Source organism: Lepidochelys kempii, chromosome 3 (assembly GCF_965140265.1).
Source record: "Lepidochelys kempii isolate rLepKem1 chromosome 3, rLepKem1.hap2, whole genome shotgun sequence".
In the NCBI taxonomy this organism is placed as follows: Eukaryota; Metazoa; Chordata; order Testudines; family Cheloniidae; genus Lepidochelys; species Lepidochelys kempii.
The window spans coordinates 51584735-51604661 of record NC_133258.1 but is presented as its reverse complement, the minus strand read 5'-3'; the positions used below and the strand labels follow the sequence as shown (position 1 = coordinate 51604661).

Here is a 19927-nt window from a genome sequence, read left to right as displayed (position 1 = left end):
GATTATGGCCATCATTTTTCAAAGCTTCCTCTACTTATGGTTTCCTTCTTTTAGTGGACACTTCTGAAACTGTGGGCCTAAACCACTGCTCTGAAGTTAGGCTGATTAATCAGAAAGCCCAACCCACTTGCATGTATCTAAGGGCATGTCTACACCAGAGTTAGAGACACCTGTCACTTGCCCATGCTAGCTGACTCAGGATCACGAACTTTGCAAGGTGGGAAGATCCCAGAGCTCAGGCTGCAGTTCAAGGCTGAATGTCTACACTCTAATTAAAAGCTCCTTAGCCTGATCTCCATAAGCCTTGAGTCAGCTGGCATGGGCCAGCCACAGGTGGCTAACTGCAGTGTGGATATACCCAAAAAGGACACTCTAGAGTATGTACAAGTTCTATTGCTTGGTCTACACTCAAAAGTTAGGTGCACATCACTATATTGGTTGCTGGGAGGGGGAACGACACCACTGACTTATGTAGATATGCCAACCTAATTTCAAGTTTAGACACAACTGGTTAATGAAAGGATTCTTCTGTCAAGATTACTAACTTCATTTAGGGAGGTGATATCGATGATTGGGGAAAAAAATCCTCCTGTAGCGACACGACGACTCACCGGTGCAGCGCCGCCTGCTGGTCATCTTGGGAATTAGCTCTTCAGTCTCTGAGCACCCTCTGCTGGCTGGTGTCTTACCTGCCTCAGTCCCTGTGCCCCTTTACCTCAGGGTTCTGCCCCAGCAGTACCCCCACACTCTGGGTTCTGCTCCCACAGGAACCCCCAACCCTCTAAGCCCACCTTGCCTCAGTGCCTACTGCCAGTCATCATCTAGCCCCCACTCACTGGGGCAGACTGCAGTCTGTAATGGCCACTCATCATTGGCAAGGGGTTAGGAACAGCTGCCTCTGCCTATTCCCAGGCTGCACCTCTGCAGCCCCAGTACCTTCATAGGCCTTCAACAAGGCCGGCAGCCTAGGGTTTTACCAGGTTGGAGCTCCCCAGCTCCCTTCGTCCTTCCCCAGCACTGCTCCGCTTCAGGTACCTTGCTCCTAGACCACTAGCCCTTCCCACTCCAGGACTAGAGTGAGACTCTGTTTCCTGGCCCCACAACCCTTTTATCAGGGCCAGCTGGGCCTTGATTGGTATGGCCCCAGCTGTGGCTGCTTCCCCAGTCAGCCTAGCTTGGCTGCTTTTAACCCCTGTTCTCCGGGAGTGGGGAGCCACCCCACTGCACCTCCCTTTTTAGTGAGGCTATTTCTACACCACAGGGTTATTCTGGCATAAGTACTCTGACATATATATATTTATATATATTTATATATTTATATATATATTTATTTATATTTATATATATATATATATATAAATAAATTTTGCAAAATGATTTCTAGCCTGCTCAGGACAAATTATATATGAATATAGCATATACTCTTTTGTCTCAAGACCCTAAAATAATCTTTCCACAATGTCTGAGTTAATTTTAGAATGCTTACTACTTTGAATTTCTTATGTTTCATCACTGTTGCTCTACATTAAAACAAACAAAAAAGACACAGGTGTTTGTTCTCATTTACACCGAAGCACTTTACACTGTTCCGCCTATGTACATTACATTTATACCCACTGAGAGGGCCCTTTACACTACTGCCAGTATGATGTGAAAAAAACATAGTGTAAATGAAACTCCGATTTCAGCCTCAAATTATTTTCTTATCAGAATAAATTTGTCATTATACTGTTTCCTCATCTAGGCAGTTAGTGTATGCCTGTGAGCATAGTGGGTTAACTTTATGGAGTTTTGCACAGAGAGAACAGCTTTAAAAATGTCATGTTTTTTGTTGCGCTGTAGATTGGCTAAATTGAACTTTTGACTTCTGTTTCCTGTAATACTTCCAGACTAGATGATAAAACAGTTTGTCTCAGTGCTGTACGAGCTATGAACTACAACCAGACAATCTGCTGGCAGTAAGGTCTTTTTGATCTTCACTAGGTGTGAGAGGAGTTCAGTTTCAGTTTAATTAGTTCAAAGTTTATTCAAGTACATTTCATTTTTAAACCTTTCTCTGTATCCTGGGAACACATTGTTGGGCCTACTATTCCTAGGAAGTGTGAAGGTTCTTTTCTAGAGCTTTGATTATCACTGTGGTGTGTTAAAATTTACAAAATCATATATGAAATGAAAATAAAGAAAATAGATGCACTGACTTCATTTGTAACGCATATTGTACCAGAACATCCATCAAAAACTCTCATTGTTTTGAATACTGAATTTTAAAAAGAAAGCATTCATGAATGGAATGTTTTATTTCTGGGGTCCCAGAATGAGCTCCTGGAGCTCTTACTTAATATCAAGAGGAGACTGTTTTAGTTAGTACTGACTGAAAACTGACTAAAGACCTCTGGATTTGGATCTAGGGCTTCAGAATTCTTTAACAGTTCCTGTTTATCATATGCTACTTGTTTTAGGATTGTATACTGCCACCTATCACAACAGTATCTATGGATCTTCCACATAAAATCAGCAGCAATAGAGAAGTGGCTTCTGGAGCGGAAGGATGTCTCAGTGGTTAAGGCACTAACCTAGGAATTGGAAGACCTTGATTGAAGTCACTGCTCTGCCACAGACTTCCTGTGTGACCTGGGGAAAGACACTTAGTCTCTCTGGGCCTAGAATTATTCAAGATATTTATAAATGATCTGGAAAAAGGGGTAAACCGTGAGGTGGCAAAATTGGCAGATGATACAAAACTACTCAAGATAGTTAAGTTCAAAGCAGACTGTGAACTGTTACAAAGGGGTCTCACCAAACTGGGTGACTGGGCAACAAACTAGCAGATGAAATTCAATGTTGATCAATGCAAAGTAATGCACATTAGAAAACCATAATCCCAACTACACATATACTATATACATATAGTATATATACTATACATATACAATTAGCTGTTACCACTTAGGAAAGAGATCTTGAAGTCATTGTGGACAGTTCTCTGAAACCATCCAGTCAATTTGCAGCAGTCATGAAAAAAAAACTATCAGAATGTTGGAAATCATTAAGAAAGGGACAGATAAAACAGAAAATATCATATTACCTCTATATAAATCTATCGTACACCCACACCTTGAATACGGCATGCAGAGGTGGTCGCCCCATCTCAGAAAAGATATATTGGAATTAAAAAAATATTCAGAAAAGGGTAACAAAAATTATTAGGGGTCTGGAACAGCTTCCATTTAAGGAGAGATTAATAACACTGGGACTTTTCAGCTTGGAAGAGAGATGAGTAAGGGGGATATGATAGGTCTATAAAATCGTGACTGGTGTGGAGAAAGTAAATAAGGAAGTATTATTTACTCCTCCTAACAAGAATTAGGGGGGTCACCAAATTAAATGAATAGGCGACAGTTTTAAAACAAATAAAAGGAACTATTTCTTCACACAACACACAGTCAAAAATGTCAAAACATTTTTTTTTTTACTTTCCTGTTTGTTTTAAATGTGAACAATTTGTTTAAACCAACGCACATTCAAAAAATGTTTATCAAATCTGCATTTTTCCCTGAAGAAAGTTTCAACTATTTAACTTTGCCCAGCAATATTGGTAGGTTAGTGGCTAAGTTGGCAATAGAACCTAGGTCTCCTGAGTCCCAGTCCAGTGCTCTAACCCATAGGTGACGTTGCCTCTCATTTTGCAGGGGTATTGTAAACATAAAAACATAAAGATAATAAGACAATCAGATACTTTGCCTATGCAACTATAGTAGCTAGATAATTAACTTCATGGAATCTCTGGTGCTTCTCCCTTTTCAGAGTAAACACTCTACTGGGGTAGGGTGTTTTGGTTTTGTTGTTTTTGTTATTGTTTGTTTTTTAGCTCTTACTGAATTGTTTTGTTAGTTAGCTTCTTTGCAGAGATTTAATGGGTTTCAGAAAAGTGTGTATATAATGCATTAAGGAATTTCTGGGTCAAAAAACGAGCTATTGTGACACTTAAGGAATAAATGTTTTATAAGAATCTGCCAATCTTCACATCTGACTCCACAAGATGAAGATGCATGTTCACTAACAGCTTTCCATGTGCACATTATATTGATATTGCAGCATTCATTATATAGGTCAGATTTTCAAATTTTGCAAGCAAAATCCAGATTTGTGTGAGCAAATCTGGTATCCGAATGCACATAGCTGGGATTTTTTGCAGAAAGTAGATGTACACAACTACTTCTGTGAATTTAACAATCTAACTGCGTATGTGTATAACTAGAGAGCTTTCATGAACTTTGAAAAAAGAGACAATAGTTTCAATAAAACAATTCTTATGTTTGCTATCATATAAACATGAGTATTTAAAATTAAAGTACTTTAAATTTATAATTTACAGACACTAGAAATTCATACTTTTTAGGTAACCAGCTTACATACATAATAGTGAAATTTTGGCTTTCCGTTTGCTTTTTGAAATGTACAAATTACAGGCATATAGTTAGGAGCTGTAATCATTCTGCTTTGCATAGGACACCTGGCTTTACCTGCTTTTAGAAGGAGTTGAAATGAATATTATCACTTTAAGCAGACAGATGGTTTGTGCTCAATTTTGAAAAATCAGCACCAAAAGCAAACCTGAAAAACATGTGCATGCATAAACAGGTTAAGTATGTGCCCAGAAATAATGCACATCAGAATTCAGCTTGAGCTCATTGTTTTAGTACTCTGTAAATAACTAGCTACTTGAAATTTAGTTTCTCTCATCACGCTCTAGTTTTTTTCTCTTACTTTTGTATTAGTTTTGATAAATACAAACTTATATAATTTTGTGTGATAAGTGAACATTTCCAAACTCTACAAATCCCTGAAAGAAAGCCTTCCTAGTCAACTTGCAACCATAAAAAGATCCGAAATGTGTAGCAGATTTTTCAGCATGCTTTGAAAGTTTACAGGGAATTTCCAGGGTGGACAGCACTTGAGAAAAAGCCCTGCTCCCTGCCCCTTGACATAAAAGGGATTGTCATCTTGTCATAAAAGGGATTGTGGTGACCGAATAGCTATCTTCCAGACACCCAGGACCCAATCCATAAACCACTTCCTAGATAAAATTATTGAACTTCGAAACAAACTGGGCTTTAACTTTTTTTTTTTTGGGTGGGGGGGAACAAAACATTTTCCCCTGCTCCTTCCCCGCTCAAACATAACTCCTGGTGATCATGATATGCAGAACTAGCCTGAGGTTTCTTGGAGTGGGAAGTCAAGTGGATTTTTTGGCAAATGCCTCAGCTTTGACTGATGAGACATAAATAGTGTGTCTCCACCTTCTGCTATTGAAGTGGAGCTGTGATATTGGTGCTGAGGACTGTCCATAGTTGCCAATCTTTAAGAACAGTTTTGAAGGGGCTCCTGAAAGCTGCTGGCATGGGAAAGAGGGCTGGGGGCTTCTGCTACAGTCTAGTCTCCTGACTGCATCTAGGAAGTTTGAAGGACTGAAGGAGAGGCTCCTAAAGACCTTTGAGACCAGGAGAGGAAGCCACTGAACAAAAGCATAATTAAGGAGTAAGAGATCAGTGAGATCAAGAAAGAAAAACTATTCCCTGTGAAGAGGGTAATGAGGAGAAGAGTAGTGACCAGGAGCTGGAGTTGAGTGTGAGAAAAAGGGATCAGGGCTGAAGATCATTTACTTGAAGCAATCTTTTTTCCACTCCCATTCTCCACTACCTCTTCAAAGATGACCCTTGGGGTCCCTAGTTCTACCTACCCTAATCTTGCTGAGCTCCAGAGTCTGGTATGTCTTTCCTGGTAGCACGCATGTGTATAATTTTAGGGCGGGTGGTGGGAAGGAGTATGTGAGGAACTATATTGTTTCTTCCCACTCACTCAACTTTATCTCTGCCTGAAGGGGAGAGAGCAATGAAGGAAGTACTGTTGGGAACAGAAGGGAGTTATTTACATTTGCTATCTCCTGCCAGAAAGGGTCACCCTTTGGGGTTGGCTCAACTCTCTCCTGCCTGAGTATAAGGTGGGGGGAGCCCAGGTCACTGGCCCCCTGACCGGGGTAGCTCGAGTTTCCCCTCTGCTCCCCATGAAGGAGGTTGAAGTATAGGGGAGGGACACAGGCTCAGAAGGGAGGTGGGAAGGGACACACAGCAGGAGGAGAGGTGGTGGTGCAGAGGACACTGGCTCACAGGAGCTGGGGGAAACAGACTGGAGAAGAGAGTTCAGGGTGTAGGGTTGCTGAGGAGTTTGGGAAGCAGAGATTCATGTGGAAAGGATGGAGAGACTCGGAGCATGTCAGGAAAATAAAGGAGAGGAGCCTGGGAGGAGTGTGACTGTTTGTGATGGGTGCTTTGGGGTAGAGAGCACAGTGAGGCCCTAGAGGAGAGTCGGGAAACATGGGGCTAAAAAGAAATGACAACATATTAGAGTGCTAGAGGAGTATTTTTAAATCTGTGTTTTAATGTGGAAACCTTCACTACATCCTGAATATTTGACTTTTAAAGTACTATCTTTTCAAACTCTTTGATTTTTGGCAGCATTACTCTTTTTGTAATTTAGTTACAAGGCCAGGCCTACACTAAAAATTCTTGCCAGTGTCGTAATGTTGCTTAAGGATGTGATTTAAAAATCCCACATACATCCGTATATCAGCAAACACCCTACTGTTGATGCAGTTATGCACTGGTATCACTCTTTTTTTCCCCAGTGAACTTGTATAACTTTGTGTAGATAAGGCCTTATGCACAGCTCCAAATTAAATGTTTACCAGAAGTCATTAAACCAATGGAAAGGAGGTGTGGACACTGTTATTTCATTTTATTTTATCTGACTATAAATTGATTAGAAAGTGACATCAGCCTGCCTTTTACCAGAACAAGTGTCCTGACAACCTTTTGCCCCAGTTTCATTATATCTGTTTAAATGCTGATTCAGGTTATGCCAGTGCAATTTTATATTATAGGAAAGCCCTGAGAAGGGCTCTTGTATTCAATATATGATTGCCCTTTTATTGCTTTAATTTTAACTCTTCTCGGCTGATGAATCGCAGTGCATTTCTTTTGGGTTTGATTGCTTTGTACATTCAAGTCTGTCCAAACCTTAAAAACTCAGTGCTTCAGCTAGCATAAACTGGCATGGCTCCATTGGTATCAATGGATCTATGCCAATTTACAGTATCTGAATATATGTCCCCACGTTTTTTAGCATATACAGAAACCAAAAAAATGAAAAAGGTGTAAAATATTTAAGTAAAATTCAAGTTGTCTGAATAAAAATTAATCTTTATGGCTTGAACAAAATTATTTTTTTTGCAAAGAATTCACTCCTTCCTAGTATTTTTTCATTGCAGTATAAAGTACACTTCCATAAATGCAAGACTTCACCTTCGTTAACTGAGTGGCTGTAGTATTGCAATGGCCTGTGCCAAAGATTCACTGCTGCCTGCCAGCTCAGGAACACTGCAAATATAGAAAATGCCAATGGAATGTACTTCTGTGTCTGGAGGAATTAGAAGCATGAGTGTATTTAATTCACCTTAAATTCACAGAAATATCAAAATTAAAGATGGAAAAGACCTGTTTAGGTCTTTGATTCCATTTTCCTGACAATGCAGGATTCTTTCCTCCCATGGAAACTTTCCTAAAGTTTTGTTGAGTCTAAATTTATATGGGGTTTCTATAAAATGATGGGATTTCTACCTCATCCCTTTGTAAATTATTTTAAAAGCATAATTAATCTGTGTTGAATCTCTTTTCCTTATATTCTATATATATTTTCTATTTAACCCCAGTCAGACACACTCTGTTTAAATACTGGCTTATTATGCCCCCAGCCTGACCTCCTTAACCTTCATTTAGGACATGCTTTTCATTTGTACTCATAAATCAAATGCTTCAGACTCTTGATCACTTTTGTTGCTGTTCTCTGAATTCTGAGTAATTCGTAAATATAATTTTGGTAATAAGTTGTTGTGGCCATGTTGGCCCCAGCTCAAAAGTTTGTGTCTCTCAACAACAGAAGTTTGTCCCATAAAAGCTATTCTATTACCTCACCCACCTTTTTGTTCTGTAATAAGTTGAACAGAACTCAGTGCATTAGTCCAGGTGTATTGGCAGAAGAATCATACACAAAGATGCTATTACCCCTTGGTATTACCCTTGGTCTGTGACAGGATGCCTCTGTGTATGCAGCCTAAATTTGCATTGGCCTGTTTCACTACTAAATTGTATGGCTTACTCCAGGATAACTTATTCTCCACTATTATCCTTAGTAATTGACTATTTGTGTTTGAATGATTTTCCCATAAATCCCTTAGCCTGCATACTGAATTTCCAACATGAATCTTATTTTATTTTGTACTTCTAACCCCTCTTTTATCACTGGTACCTTTTGGGGTAATAGAGAGGCCCTTTCACTCCCTCCACAGTTTTCTGGAGGGAACAGGCTGCCTCCTTCCCCATCTTTTCTCTTTGTAAGGGCTGGCAAAGAGCCTTAGTAGTCTCACCAATCCAAAGAGTGGGCCTTTTGCAGGAGGTGGACTGGCCATGCCACATGAAGCAACCATGTGACTACAGAAACACTCCTCTTGTTCCCATTGTGCTGGGTCTTCCAGTGGTATGGGGCACAAATGCTCCAGAGTACATCTGTGCTGTTAAGGAACCCTCAGTCCTAGCTCAGGAGGGTCCCATCCCAAAAGAAGGGTTTTCTATAAAGCAAAGTATGATTTCCATGAGGCTAAGTTTCCTATTAGCCTGGTACACTAAGGGGAATTTCTTCCCCATTTTTCATAGGAACAGTGCTGCAGAGTTGTGAGGAATTTCTCAGAAAGGGGTAAGCTACTAGTGCCCTTCTTCTGCCCATTATTGTTAAGCATGAGGATTGTTCAGCATAGGAGGCAGAAATGCTGGTGACTTCGATCTTTCTGGGCCCCTTTCTGACAAGGGCCTATGAAGTGAACTGACGTGGCAGAGGATATTCTCTCACCCCTACCCTACCCTACCTACAGAAGAATGCCCTTTGCTCCCTGGGATCAGGAAATTCTTCCCTTCCCCGCAACCACACACAGCAAGAGAAAGTGGAGACCTGTGGGTAAGCTCGAAGTTGCTGTGAGCAGCAGATAAGAATTCACAAAATTCCAGGTTGTAACACTGTGAATGGAAAAAATTGAGTTCTGTTCTGAATTTCAAATGCACTGTGTTGAAGTGAGTTACCCCATCTGTAATTTACTGGAAAACAGCAATATGAAAAAAAATAGAACAATAGCCAAGAGAAATTATATATATATATATATATATATATATATATATATATATATATATATATATATATATATATAAAACATAATATAACACACACTTGAAAGAGGAGGTGCACTGAAACCAAATTATTGTATCTCCCTTCTTTCCCCCTTTCCTAAGTGGGGATTTTCTAAACAGCTCATGAGGAGTCAGCATATTCCATAAAACAGAAGGCTAGGAGGCTTTCCTACCAGTCTTTAACAATCTAACCTTTTGAACATTCCTTCAACAACCTGAAGCAGATGAGATTTATCTAGATAACAGTTCAACCAGATTCTTTGGAGCAGTTCTGCAAAGCAATCAGACACAGATAACAAAACCTTAACATATTTGCCACTTAGGAAGCCAGTGTAAATTGTCTTGGTGAAAATGATCTCATACTTCCATTGAGACGAAGTCTGATCTCTGAATTTTTCAATATCTGTAACGTCAAGATGATGTTTTGGAACAATTTCTAAGACCAAATTTTTGCACTTCAGCACTGTGATAGCAGATGCCTGGGACAAATTGATTGTGGAACTAGACATCAAAACTAGGAAGATGTGATCGTTCCTGTAAAAGATAAATAGCTAACTGCTCTGCTAATATGGTATGCTCTTCAAAACACCCAGTTTTCAATAAATTACAGAAGGAATTCTACACTAATTAGAGAGCAACTACATGTTTGATAATTCTTATGTGTTTAGAATCATTTAATAGTAAAGGGTTAACAGTAATTTACCCTGCCGTTCAGAATTTCATTTTCATAGTGTTTAATTTCTCAACCACGACATTCTGTAAATGCTGATTCTTTTTTTTTTTTTCCTTCAGGAGACAAAAGACTGGTTTAACCTATCACTGCAATAAGAAACTAGACTGTTCAAATAAAACAGATATTCTTCTTAATTTTTTCTATTATGTTTTTCACTCCAAAGCTGAAGACTACAGAATTCCTCTATCATACTATGAAGTTGATTGTGTTTTCAACCTCGTTCAGTACTTAATTTTAATTTTCTTTTAATGCAAAATATTAAGACACATATAATGTGTAAAATGTAAAACACAGGTGTTTGAGCCTCCAATCCATTGCACATATACTCCCATTGACTTAGTAAAGGTTTTGTATGCACAACTACAACACTGATCCCAAACCAATCATGATGGGGCAGAATGAAGTAGGAAATAATCATTAAATATGAAATTTTGCATTATGAGATACTGTACTGCTTTTATATGAAAGGACATCACTGTCAAATTTATTACTTTGTAAGATTAAGAACTCTCAAAATGTGTCTGTGAATATGAAACAGAAATAGAAGGAAACAGATTTAATCCTCTACTAGCAAACTTCACTTTTTTATGGCACAGAATTATCAGCTTGTACAAATCAAAATGGGCCCAATTGTCCCATTTTCTTTAATAAATAAATTAAGGAGAACAAGAGTAACTAATCTAACCTTGAAGGTAAAAGTGATAGTGGGAGAATGCTAGCTCTGTGTAATCACTCCTCATACCCAGAAATGTGTTCAGTCTCTTCTTCTGTTGCTGTTATAGGTCAAGGCTCTGCACAGTTAAGAGCCGGAAGCAGAGTGTGAAGTCCTAAAGCAGTTACACTCCATGACATACTGCCCTCCAGAGGCACACAGAAGTTCTCAAACTCTATTACAGTGACCACTAGCGGTTCACAGGTTTCAGAGTAGCAGCTGTGTTAGTCTGTATCTGTAAAAAGAAAGGGATTACTTGTGGCACCGTAGAGACTAACCAATTTATTTGAGCATAAGCTTTCGTGCGCTACAGCTCACTTTGTCGGATGCATAAAGTGGAAAATACAGTCAGGAGATTTATATACACACACACCATGAAAAAATGGTTGTTTTTCATACACATTGTAAGGAGAGTGATCACTTAAGATGAGCTATTACCAGCAGGATCACAAATGTTTTGCAAATGCACCCACTGTTAGTGTCATCTACCTCATGCTCATTAACTTGACCTTCATTTTAACTCAGGAAGTATTGTTTAATGTCTGCAGGTTGTTTCATACATGCAAGGATGTGTTTGGTCATCCTAGTAGATTTTGGAATGCATATTTCATTTGGCAGTATTTACAAAACACAGGTATCATTTTGTCTGAATGACTGTGTGGGAACTCTTCCATATGTTAGAAGATGATCATTTACACCAGTTTGAAAATAATAAGAGCACCTCTATGCTAAGTGTGGTTGGTTCCTCTGTGAATATCAATGTCAGGACTCGGAGGCAGGATCCATTTCAGCCCCACAAGACTGTCTTCTGAGTCCCTGTAGGCACTGGCATCTTCCTATCTGCCCCAATGACTCTAGACAAGCAGTCAGGAAGCAGATTATTGTTCCCTTTTATGAAAAAGGGTGTGAACATCCTAGTCTCCTGAGAAGAGTTGATATCTCTGGGATGAGTGGGAGGCTCACCATGGCCAATCAGGAGGACAACACCTTCAGGGTTGAGGCTGGTTCTCCTCTCCTGCTCACGTTGTCTCCTTAGCAAACTCTATTTCTAGGTGGACTGAAGTCACCTGGGGCAGGCAGACAGTAATCCACAAGAAACGGGCCCTGTTGTCCTCACTTGTGTTCTCTAGTACAGATGAAAGTGCCCTGTACTGATTTGGGGCTCTAATAATATTACTCAGGGGCAGATAGCTCCAGGTATGGTATATACAAGAATTGGGATAGCCTAATACTATGACTTTTTATTTGTTTTTTTTTTGTTTTTGTTTTTTTAATCAAGTAGCTTCTTTTTAAATACTTATTTGTTATTAGAAAGCATTTTGAAGGACTGAAGTGCAGCAGTGATATCATTTTAAACATCACTCTAAAATTCATTCACCATTCATACTGAGAGAAAATATTTAACATACATTTCTTTTTCAATTTCTCCCAAAATTTCCAATTTTTCCATAACAGGAAAAAAAATGGGAGGGAGGGATTTTTTCTAAACACTTCCTGTTTTTTTTTTCCAGACCTTCACATCTCTAGGCAAGCCAATGGATGTGCTATTAGAAATTTATTTCTGAGAGAAAAGTGGTGTTGTGCATTTGGGCAGCCAAAGGCAAAATAATTTGTACAAGAACCCAAAGTGCAACATGAAAAAGCATTGCCTCTTTGTATTACTGTAGATCTTTGTAGATCTTCTTTGTAGATTTCTTGGATCTGTTTGCTTGGAATGCTCACACCCTGCCTCTTTTGCATCTCTCTAAACCTATGTGAGGAAGAGTAAAAGGAAACTCTGTTACCTGAGCCCTATTTTTTCCCTTCCATGAGTATTTCTACAACAGATATCAGTGTCAATCTAATTCTGCAACATGAAAATCTCAGTACGTCATTGCCAATCATCTCAGTCCTGAACTATGTCCAAGTGGGTCAAATGAAAGCAACCAAGTTCATTGATGGGGACACAGTGGCAAAATGAGGACTGATGTATGCCTGGAATTAAGCAGAAGGCTGCCAGTTTTGTTAAACTTTAACACAAGGGAGGGACATTACCCTCTCCTCCATACATGCATTCACTCATGCACTCTCTCTCTCTCTCTCCAGCTCTCTTCCGCTCTCCTCCTCCTCCTCCTATACCAGGCATTTAATTGGTTCCAGTGCAGGTGTTACAGGGCTCCTTGTCATAGAACCGATAACGTGGGGGAGGCTCTCCTGAGCCTTCCCCTGCAGGACTCAGCTGTGTGTCCTAGCACTGTACTGCTGCCCCTCATCCCCACCAGGGGATCAGAGGGTGCAGCAGGGAGGGTACCTCGGCCTGTGAGAGACATAAGGTCAGACCTCGGCCCATGAAGGTCACAAGGTCTCACCCTATCATATGAATCCAAGGCCAACCAATATCCTAGGTCTTTTACCTCTAGGAACTGTTCATTTTATTCCCTTAACTGCCCTGGACACTGGCTGCAATTTGTGATGAATAAACTCCAGCCCAGTAACTCAGTTAGGTACTAAGTGTGTTCCTACTTTAACTCACTGTGGCTTGCAGGTGCTGCAAGGAAGGCAAACAATTCTCTGGTCCTCTGTCAATTGGCCTATGGGAGAAAAAAAATCCTTCCTGCCCTCCAAAACAGGTGATCAGCTAAACTCTCAGCATCTGTCAGGCCAGGTTCCCATTCATAGTTTGGGTGAGTATGGTGTGCTGCTAGAATGGGAGCCAAAAGGTGCTTCACATGGCCCCTACCCTGGGCTAACTCTTGGGAGCTAGGGAATGCTAGCTGATCAACACTCCTCTTCCCATATGGCCAACGAGTGCCAGAGACTCCCAGTGCAGAGCTTCCTATTATCCCTTGGTGAACATCTCCCTCCCTTGCCACTGGAACTGTCCCATCTCACTGCCTGTCACATCAATTTCCCCCACCCATTGATTTGGGTGGGTGGCATTATTTAAAACTGTGTTTTTGTTGATACCCTATCTTTACGGAGGCTTCCTTCTGGCTCCATCTTGGAATAAATGTAATCCTTTATTGTATCACTTGTTTGGGGCTCTTTCACCTCCCTGTGTTTACATATAGAGCTTCCGAACCAGTGTAACACCGACAGATCCTGGTCGTCGGCAGGTGGGGTCAAACCTGGGATCTCTGAAGCTTAGTCCATGAGCCTCTACTGCATGAGCTAAAAGCCAACTGGCTGTTAGCTAAGGCTCTAGAGCAGAGTCAATAATCTCTAAGTGGTCTTGGTGCCACTAGAGGGGACAGAACACCACACTCTGGAGATGTGTGGGTTACACCAGCATAACAATAATCATAATAAACCAAAGAAGAACACAAAAATCCCTGACAGATTTTATTTCAAAATATTGACCTGTCACCCAGGTGATTCACTTTTAATTCAGAAAAATGTCTTTTGGTAAGGAATATGCTATTTTATCACTAAAATTTATTCTCTGCATGAAAATGATGACATATCCCCTATAGGACATATATTGATATTTATTTTTTTTATTATCTTGTTGAGGGAAAACCAATCTAACACTTCATTCCAGACCAAATTTGCTGGTTTTCCACAAATATGCTCCAGAGCATTGTTTCATTATGATACCAAAGGGTTTTGAGCGTTTAGTGTGACTGATAAAAAGGATTTGACAGGTGCAAAATCAAAAATGTGGCAAAAATTCAAAGGGAAAATAGGAAAGGTTTTGCCTTTTAAACCACCAGGAAAAATGTTATTTGGTTTGATTTACATCTGTTTTGTTTTAAATTGTTTTACAAGTGAAGCACAATTTGGGCTTGCCTTGCTCACATAAATAGGTGACTTCTGAGAGGCTTAGTGAACTGTTATGGAATAAAATGCAAATAAAATATTATTGCAAAGTTTAAATATTTCATGACATTTGGTGATCCTGAAAACATAAATACAAAAAAGTGATTTTCTCCTTAAATAATTAATCAAATGACTGTTGAAAGGGATTGAACAGGAAAATACAACCAAATATAAGCTTCACATGGGATCACTTCTATTTTATAAATAGACAGTCTTGTTTTTCATTGTTTTATTAACAAAGAAGACATGGAATATTATGTTACTTTTTTAATAAAAAAGGAAAGCTCACTTATAATCTCTAGGGTTATCTCAATGATATCTTAAAACTCAGCTGATATATTCACTTATTTTTTTTATGGCTCTTGTGGTACACACAAATATTACCAATCCACTCCCTTGGCATTATATAATGCTTTAAAATAAGAACTAAATCGAAAAGGAGTTCTGGTTAAATTGTATTTTGTGGTGGCTCTGCCACAGAATGACAGTAGTTGTGCGAATGTCAGTGGCTACACTGATGCAATTTTTTTTTAATAGAGACTATTGTACCACCTTGAATTCCTACCTACTATAGCAACATTAAAAAATCCAAACCAGACGTGCCACTGGTGCACATCAGCTGTACCAGTTTACACATGCTGAGGGTCTGGATCACTATATTTTAGATGTTGTTAAAGTCAGACCCAGTTTGAAGATGGATTCCACTATCTTTTGATTTCCCCAGTTGAAATATCCAGATGATGGAACTAATATAATTTTATGGTAGCTATATTTATAAATCTACCTACACAAAAATATTATAAAATATTCTAATAATATAAATATTAATAATATAATCTGCACACTTAAAAATTAAGTTACATGCATGCAATACTTTGAATCTAATTCTTCCAAGACTCAGAGCCAGATTGTAGTATGTTCCAAAGGCAGCCAACAATGGGGAGTTCTTGACATACATCTAGCAAAGTGACAGAATAACAAGCAAACAAAAAAAGGGGGCGGGAAATTTCTATCGTCGGTAAAACTAGTGCAACTGACTTGAAAACACTGATGTTGCTGTGGTGGAACTGGGAGGTTTGAGCATCAGCTTCCTTTGTTGGTTGGAGTCAGCAGTAGGAGCTTGTTGCATCAACTGGAATACAAATAAAATATGATGCACTAAGAGTCTGGTTCTCTGAGGTGTTGTGTGCTTCGTTTTTGCTTTTGGTGGGAACTGAGGGAACTATGTACCTTATGGGATTGGATCCTGTGTTACTTCTTCTCAGGTTCATACAGCACCTGCTGTTTAATGCATATCTTCTGACTTGCCTTCCATTCTTCCGGCTCATCCAAGTTGCAATATTTGTGGTTTCCATGTTGTCACTCTAAAATAATTCAGGTGCAAACTTCATATGTTTCCAGAAATAATAATAATAAAATCTTGAAATATGTACAGTACTAAAATATTTCACTCTCCTGGATTACTGAATACATAAATAATAATATGTACTATTAGATTTGTATAACAATGTTCATTTGACTAAGTCTGAAAGCTTTTCAGATATTAATTATTTAACTAATATTGCTTTAAATAGAGAAGCATTATGATATTTTACAGCTGTGTAAATGGAGGAGTAGATTCAAAACAATCTACTATGTTGTGGTTCCTCAGTTTTTACATGTGCAGCTTAAGACACCTGTTGACTCCTTTCTGAGGTGTTGAGCTCCTTCGCTTATGATTGAAGTCCCTGGGAAATCTAGAGGTTCAGCACCTCTGAAATGAGTTCAGACATGTTTTATGATGGGTGCCCATAAATTGAAAGCACCCAAAAATCAGTGAACATTTGTTTTGTTTTTAAAATATTGTCCAAGAAGCTTGTCAAATGTAATACCATGTTTCAGTGGGAGAGCCAGAATTGAACACAAGCGTTCTGGCCTCAAGTCTCCTCCTGCAATGGGGATTTGCAACTGAATGTTTCTTCATTTTAATTAGGCAAACACATTTGAAATAAAAACTTTATGTAAGAATACATGAGAACTGAGAAAATCAAAACCTTCCATTCTTCACGCAGGTTTTTCAGGCCAATACTGTGACATAGACGTGAATGAATGTGATTCGGGGCCCTGCTTGAATGGTGCTGTCTGTCAGAATAATGTCAATGGATATGATTGCTTTTGCCCTGAAGGTAAGTTGTTCAAAATAATGTATTTTTATTATAAGTGACAATTTTCAAAAATTGCCTGAGGATTGAGGTGTCTTCCTGATAGTTTTCAAAGCATTTGGTAGAATTTTTTCCCTGTCAAGATATGTTATTCATTTCTGAAGTCTCATTTGCATCTATGTCCATCAAAGCAAACTACAAATCAAATATTCACACAAAAGATACAAATAGTATATTTGTAAGTGTTATGTCTCATGTTATAACCATGATTTTAACAATGATAGAATGACGGTAATGAAAACAAACGGACAGCATGCGAACTTTACAGAAAGCTCGATCAACAAGTTTATCATGAAAATATCTGGTACAGCTAAACAACCGTGCACTTTAAACCTGAGTATCATACACAATTATAATAGAAATAATACTTCTTTTTGGAATGGAGCCACAGTGCCAAGTGTTTAAGCTCTCTCGTTCTTTCAGAAAAAGGTGTTCTATTTTTTTCTTTTCTTTTTTTTTATTTTTGGTCTATTTCTATATAAACACAACATTGTTCAGTGTTAACTACTATATGTGAACAAAAGTGTGATTGCAAGGAAGGTTCACAGAACTGAATTTCAGTATTTTTTTCAATGAATTTGGAGAGTCTTTTTAATATACTTTTATGAGTGGTTTCCTTTTGGAATATTCTAGGATTTTTTTTCTTTTTTGGGGGGGAGGGGGGCTAAGGAGGAGGAGGCTAAGTGTTATAGTTTGGAAAGATAAAGTTGTCTGGTTTATTTATAACTGGGACATCTATCACAGCTTACTTTTTGTCTCTAAAAAAATGATATGTTCAAAGTATGAGCTGAAGCTTCCTGTTCATTACATTTCTGGTAAATTGTAAAGACGTATACCAGTACAAGCATTATAATGTGAATGCAAAAATGTAACCCTTCTTCCCGTCAGAGTTGGCAGCAACAAGGTCCGGGTTCAATATCTAGGAGATCCATTCCAATAACACAATGCAAACCGGATCGAGCCCCCACCCAGTGACCTGGGACAAATATATACCACCCCCGCTGGGCGCCTCCAAGAGGCAATAATACTTCCCCTCTCGCAAGCACCTAGTCTGAGTGTAGCAAAAAGCCTTTTAATAACAGAGAGAAACAATGTGGCATTATGTTGGGGAAACACCACCAACAGGATTCATAACACAACCCATGAGCAAAAACAACCCCACCCCAGGCAAATTGGGGCATGCCCCTTTCCCTTTGGTTCTTGAGCCCAGCAACACCAAATCACCCAAAGTCCCAAAAGTCCAAAGTCCCAAAAGTCTCTGTCCCTGGTCAGGACAGCCCCAGAGTTCAAAAGTTTATCTGCAGAGTTTTACCTCCCAACCTGGGTGGAGATGGGGGCGGGGGTAAAAGGCACCTTACATGATCTGAAGCTGACCGCCCCACAGCTCCATAGGCCTTCGCTCCGCTCCACTCCACCAGCCGCCCCACGAACTGCTTTGCTCCGCTCCGTGGCCCACAAGCAGCTCCCGCCGTCCCACGAACTGCTCCACCAGCCTGTCCACCAGGCACTCCAGCCGTCCCGCAAACTGCTCCACAATATATCTTCAGGCTCCCCCACTACTTAACACAACACTCAGTGATTTCAGCTCTTAGTCAGTTCAGCTCTTTGGTGAATTCAGCTTGTAGTAGGGGAGCTTCAGTGCTGGTGCACCATTAGCCCAAAGTGAGCTCAGCAGCCTGTAACTAGACTCCTAATGAAATCAAAATTAGCTCTGATATTCCACAGGGGAGAGAGGAGGAAGTGCAATTAGCACATAAGGCCCTCACCAAGGGGCCCATGCCACCAAGTATTAATACTACCCTCCTCCATCCCCCTCCCACGACGTTCTTGTTAAACCTGGATTTGTGCTGGAAATGGCCCACTTTGATTATCATACGCATTGTAAGGAGAGTGATCACTTTAGATAAGCTATTACCAGCAGGAGAGTGGGGTGGGAGGAGAGAAAACTTTTTGTAGTGGTAAACACCCATTTTTTCATGCTTTGTGTGTATAAAAGGATCTTCTACACTTTCCACAGTATGCATCCAATGAAGTGAGCTGTAGCTCACGAAAGCTTATGCTCAAATAAATTGGTTAGTCTCTAAGGTGCCACAAGTACTCCTTTTCTTTTTGAAAAACATAATTAAAATGAAATTGTTGCAAATAATTTTAGTAAAATGTCACCTCTACAATTAGTTAGTTTTAAATTTAAAGCCAATATGGGTACTGGATATCAGTTGAAAATCAAGGTTAGATGAGATCATTTCACTATTTATTCTGCTTGACTAGTTTAGATTATTTGAGTTAGGAAAATAAATCTTGGCATTCATACTGATCATGCTGTAGTTTACTTGTTACCTGTGATACATGGGTCTGATTAAACTCTGATTGTGAATGAGAACAGTTACCGTATACATTATTAATGAACTCAGAGTAATTGTCAAGCTTTGTGACTTAGGGATCAGTGGAAATTGGTTCCATGGTCAGTTTGAGAAATTATGAGACTATGCCATGCACTGAAGGTGCTGATAGCTTAGCATTTGTCATGGTCTTCTTGCAGCCATGGCCTGTGACAGCACTAATGATAGTCATTTTGTAGCGTGACTATGCATTAGAATACATTTACAAGAATATAAAATGTCAAATATTGGAGTGGAGATTCTTCAGCAGATTTTATGTTAAGAAATCGCTGATACTCCTAGTAGTTAGAATTTTCTAAATGTTAGTTGCTCATAGTCTCCATTCTGTAGATATTAATGGATGGCTAAGGTAACCATGAATGATGTGGGTAGCTGTATTCAGCTCCAAATAAATGAAATATGTGTGCTGACTTCTGCATTATACTTCTGCAAAATATTCCACTGTAATAAATACCAGAACCAGGACTGAGGTTCATAAAATATTTGCCTTTGCTCCCCAGGAGATTCCCGATAGCAAGGAAGTGCGAGAGATGATCTTTTTATTTGTGTTCCAGACTGTTAAACTGCAGTCCAGGTTGACTCTTTAAAAAAAAAAAAGTGGCAAATGGCTGGAAAGAAAGTGGACCAATTTTCAACACATACTGTAAGGGCCAGGTCACCTGGCCAGACTAGCCAGGCGACCATTCAAATGGACGGTTGTTGTTCCCATTTTAGACTCACTAAATATAAGTCTCTATTGATGTGGTAAGAGCATTAATGTCCTTGCTGAGTGATTATTAATGATGAGGTAG

General features: G+C 39.3%; 1 protein-coding gene across 1 annotated transcript in view; it reads left to right on the top strand.

Moving 5' to 3' along the window:
* The window catches only part of EYS (eyes shut homolog), a 453978-nt gene that overhangs the window by 196405 nt on the left and 237646 nt on the right, over window positions 1-19927 (top strand). The window contains exon 4 of the mRNA XM_073336354.1: window positions 16588-16701. Within this exon, the coding sequence (XP_073192455.1) occupies window positions 16588-16701 (114 nt within the window). The remainder of the gene's footprint in view (window positions 1-16587; window positions 16702-19927) is intronic.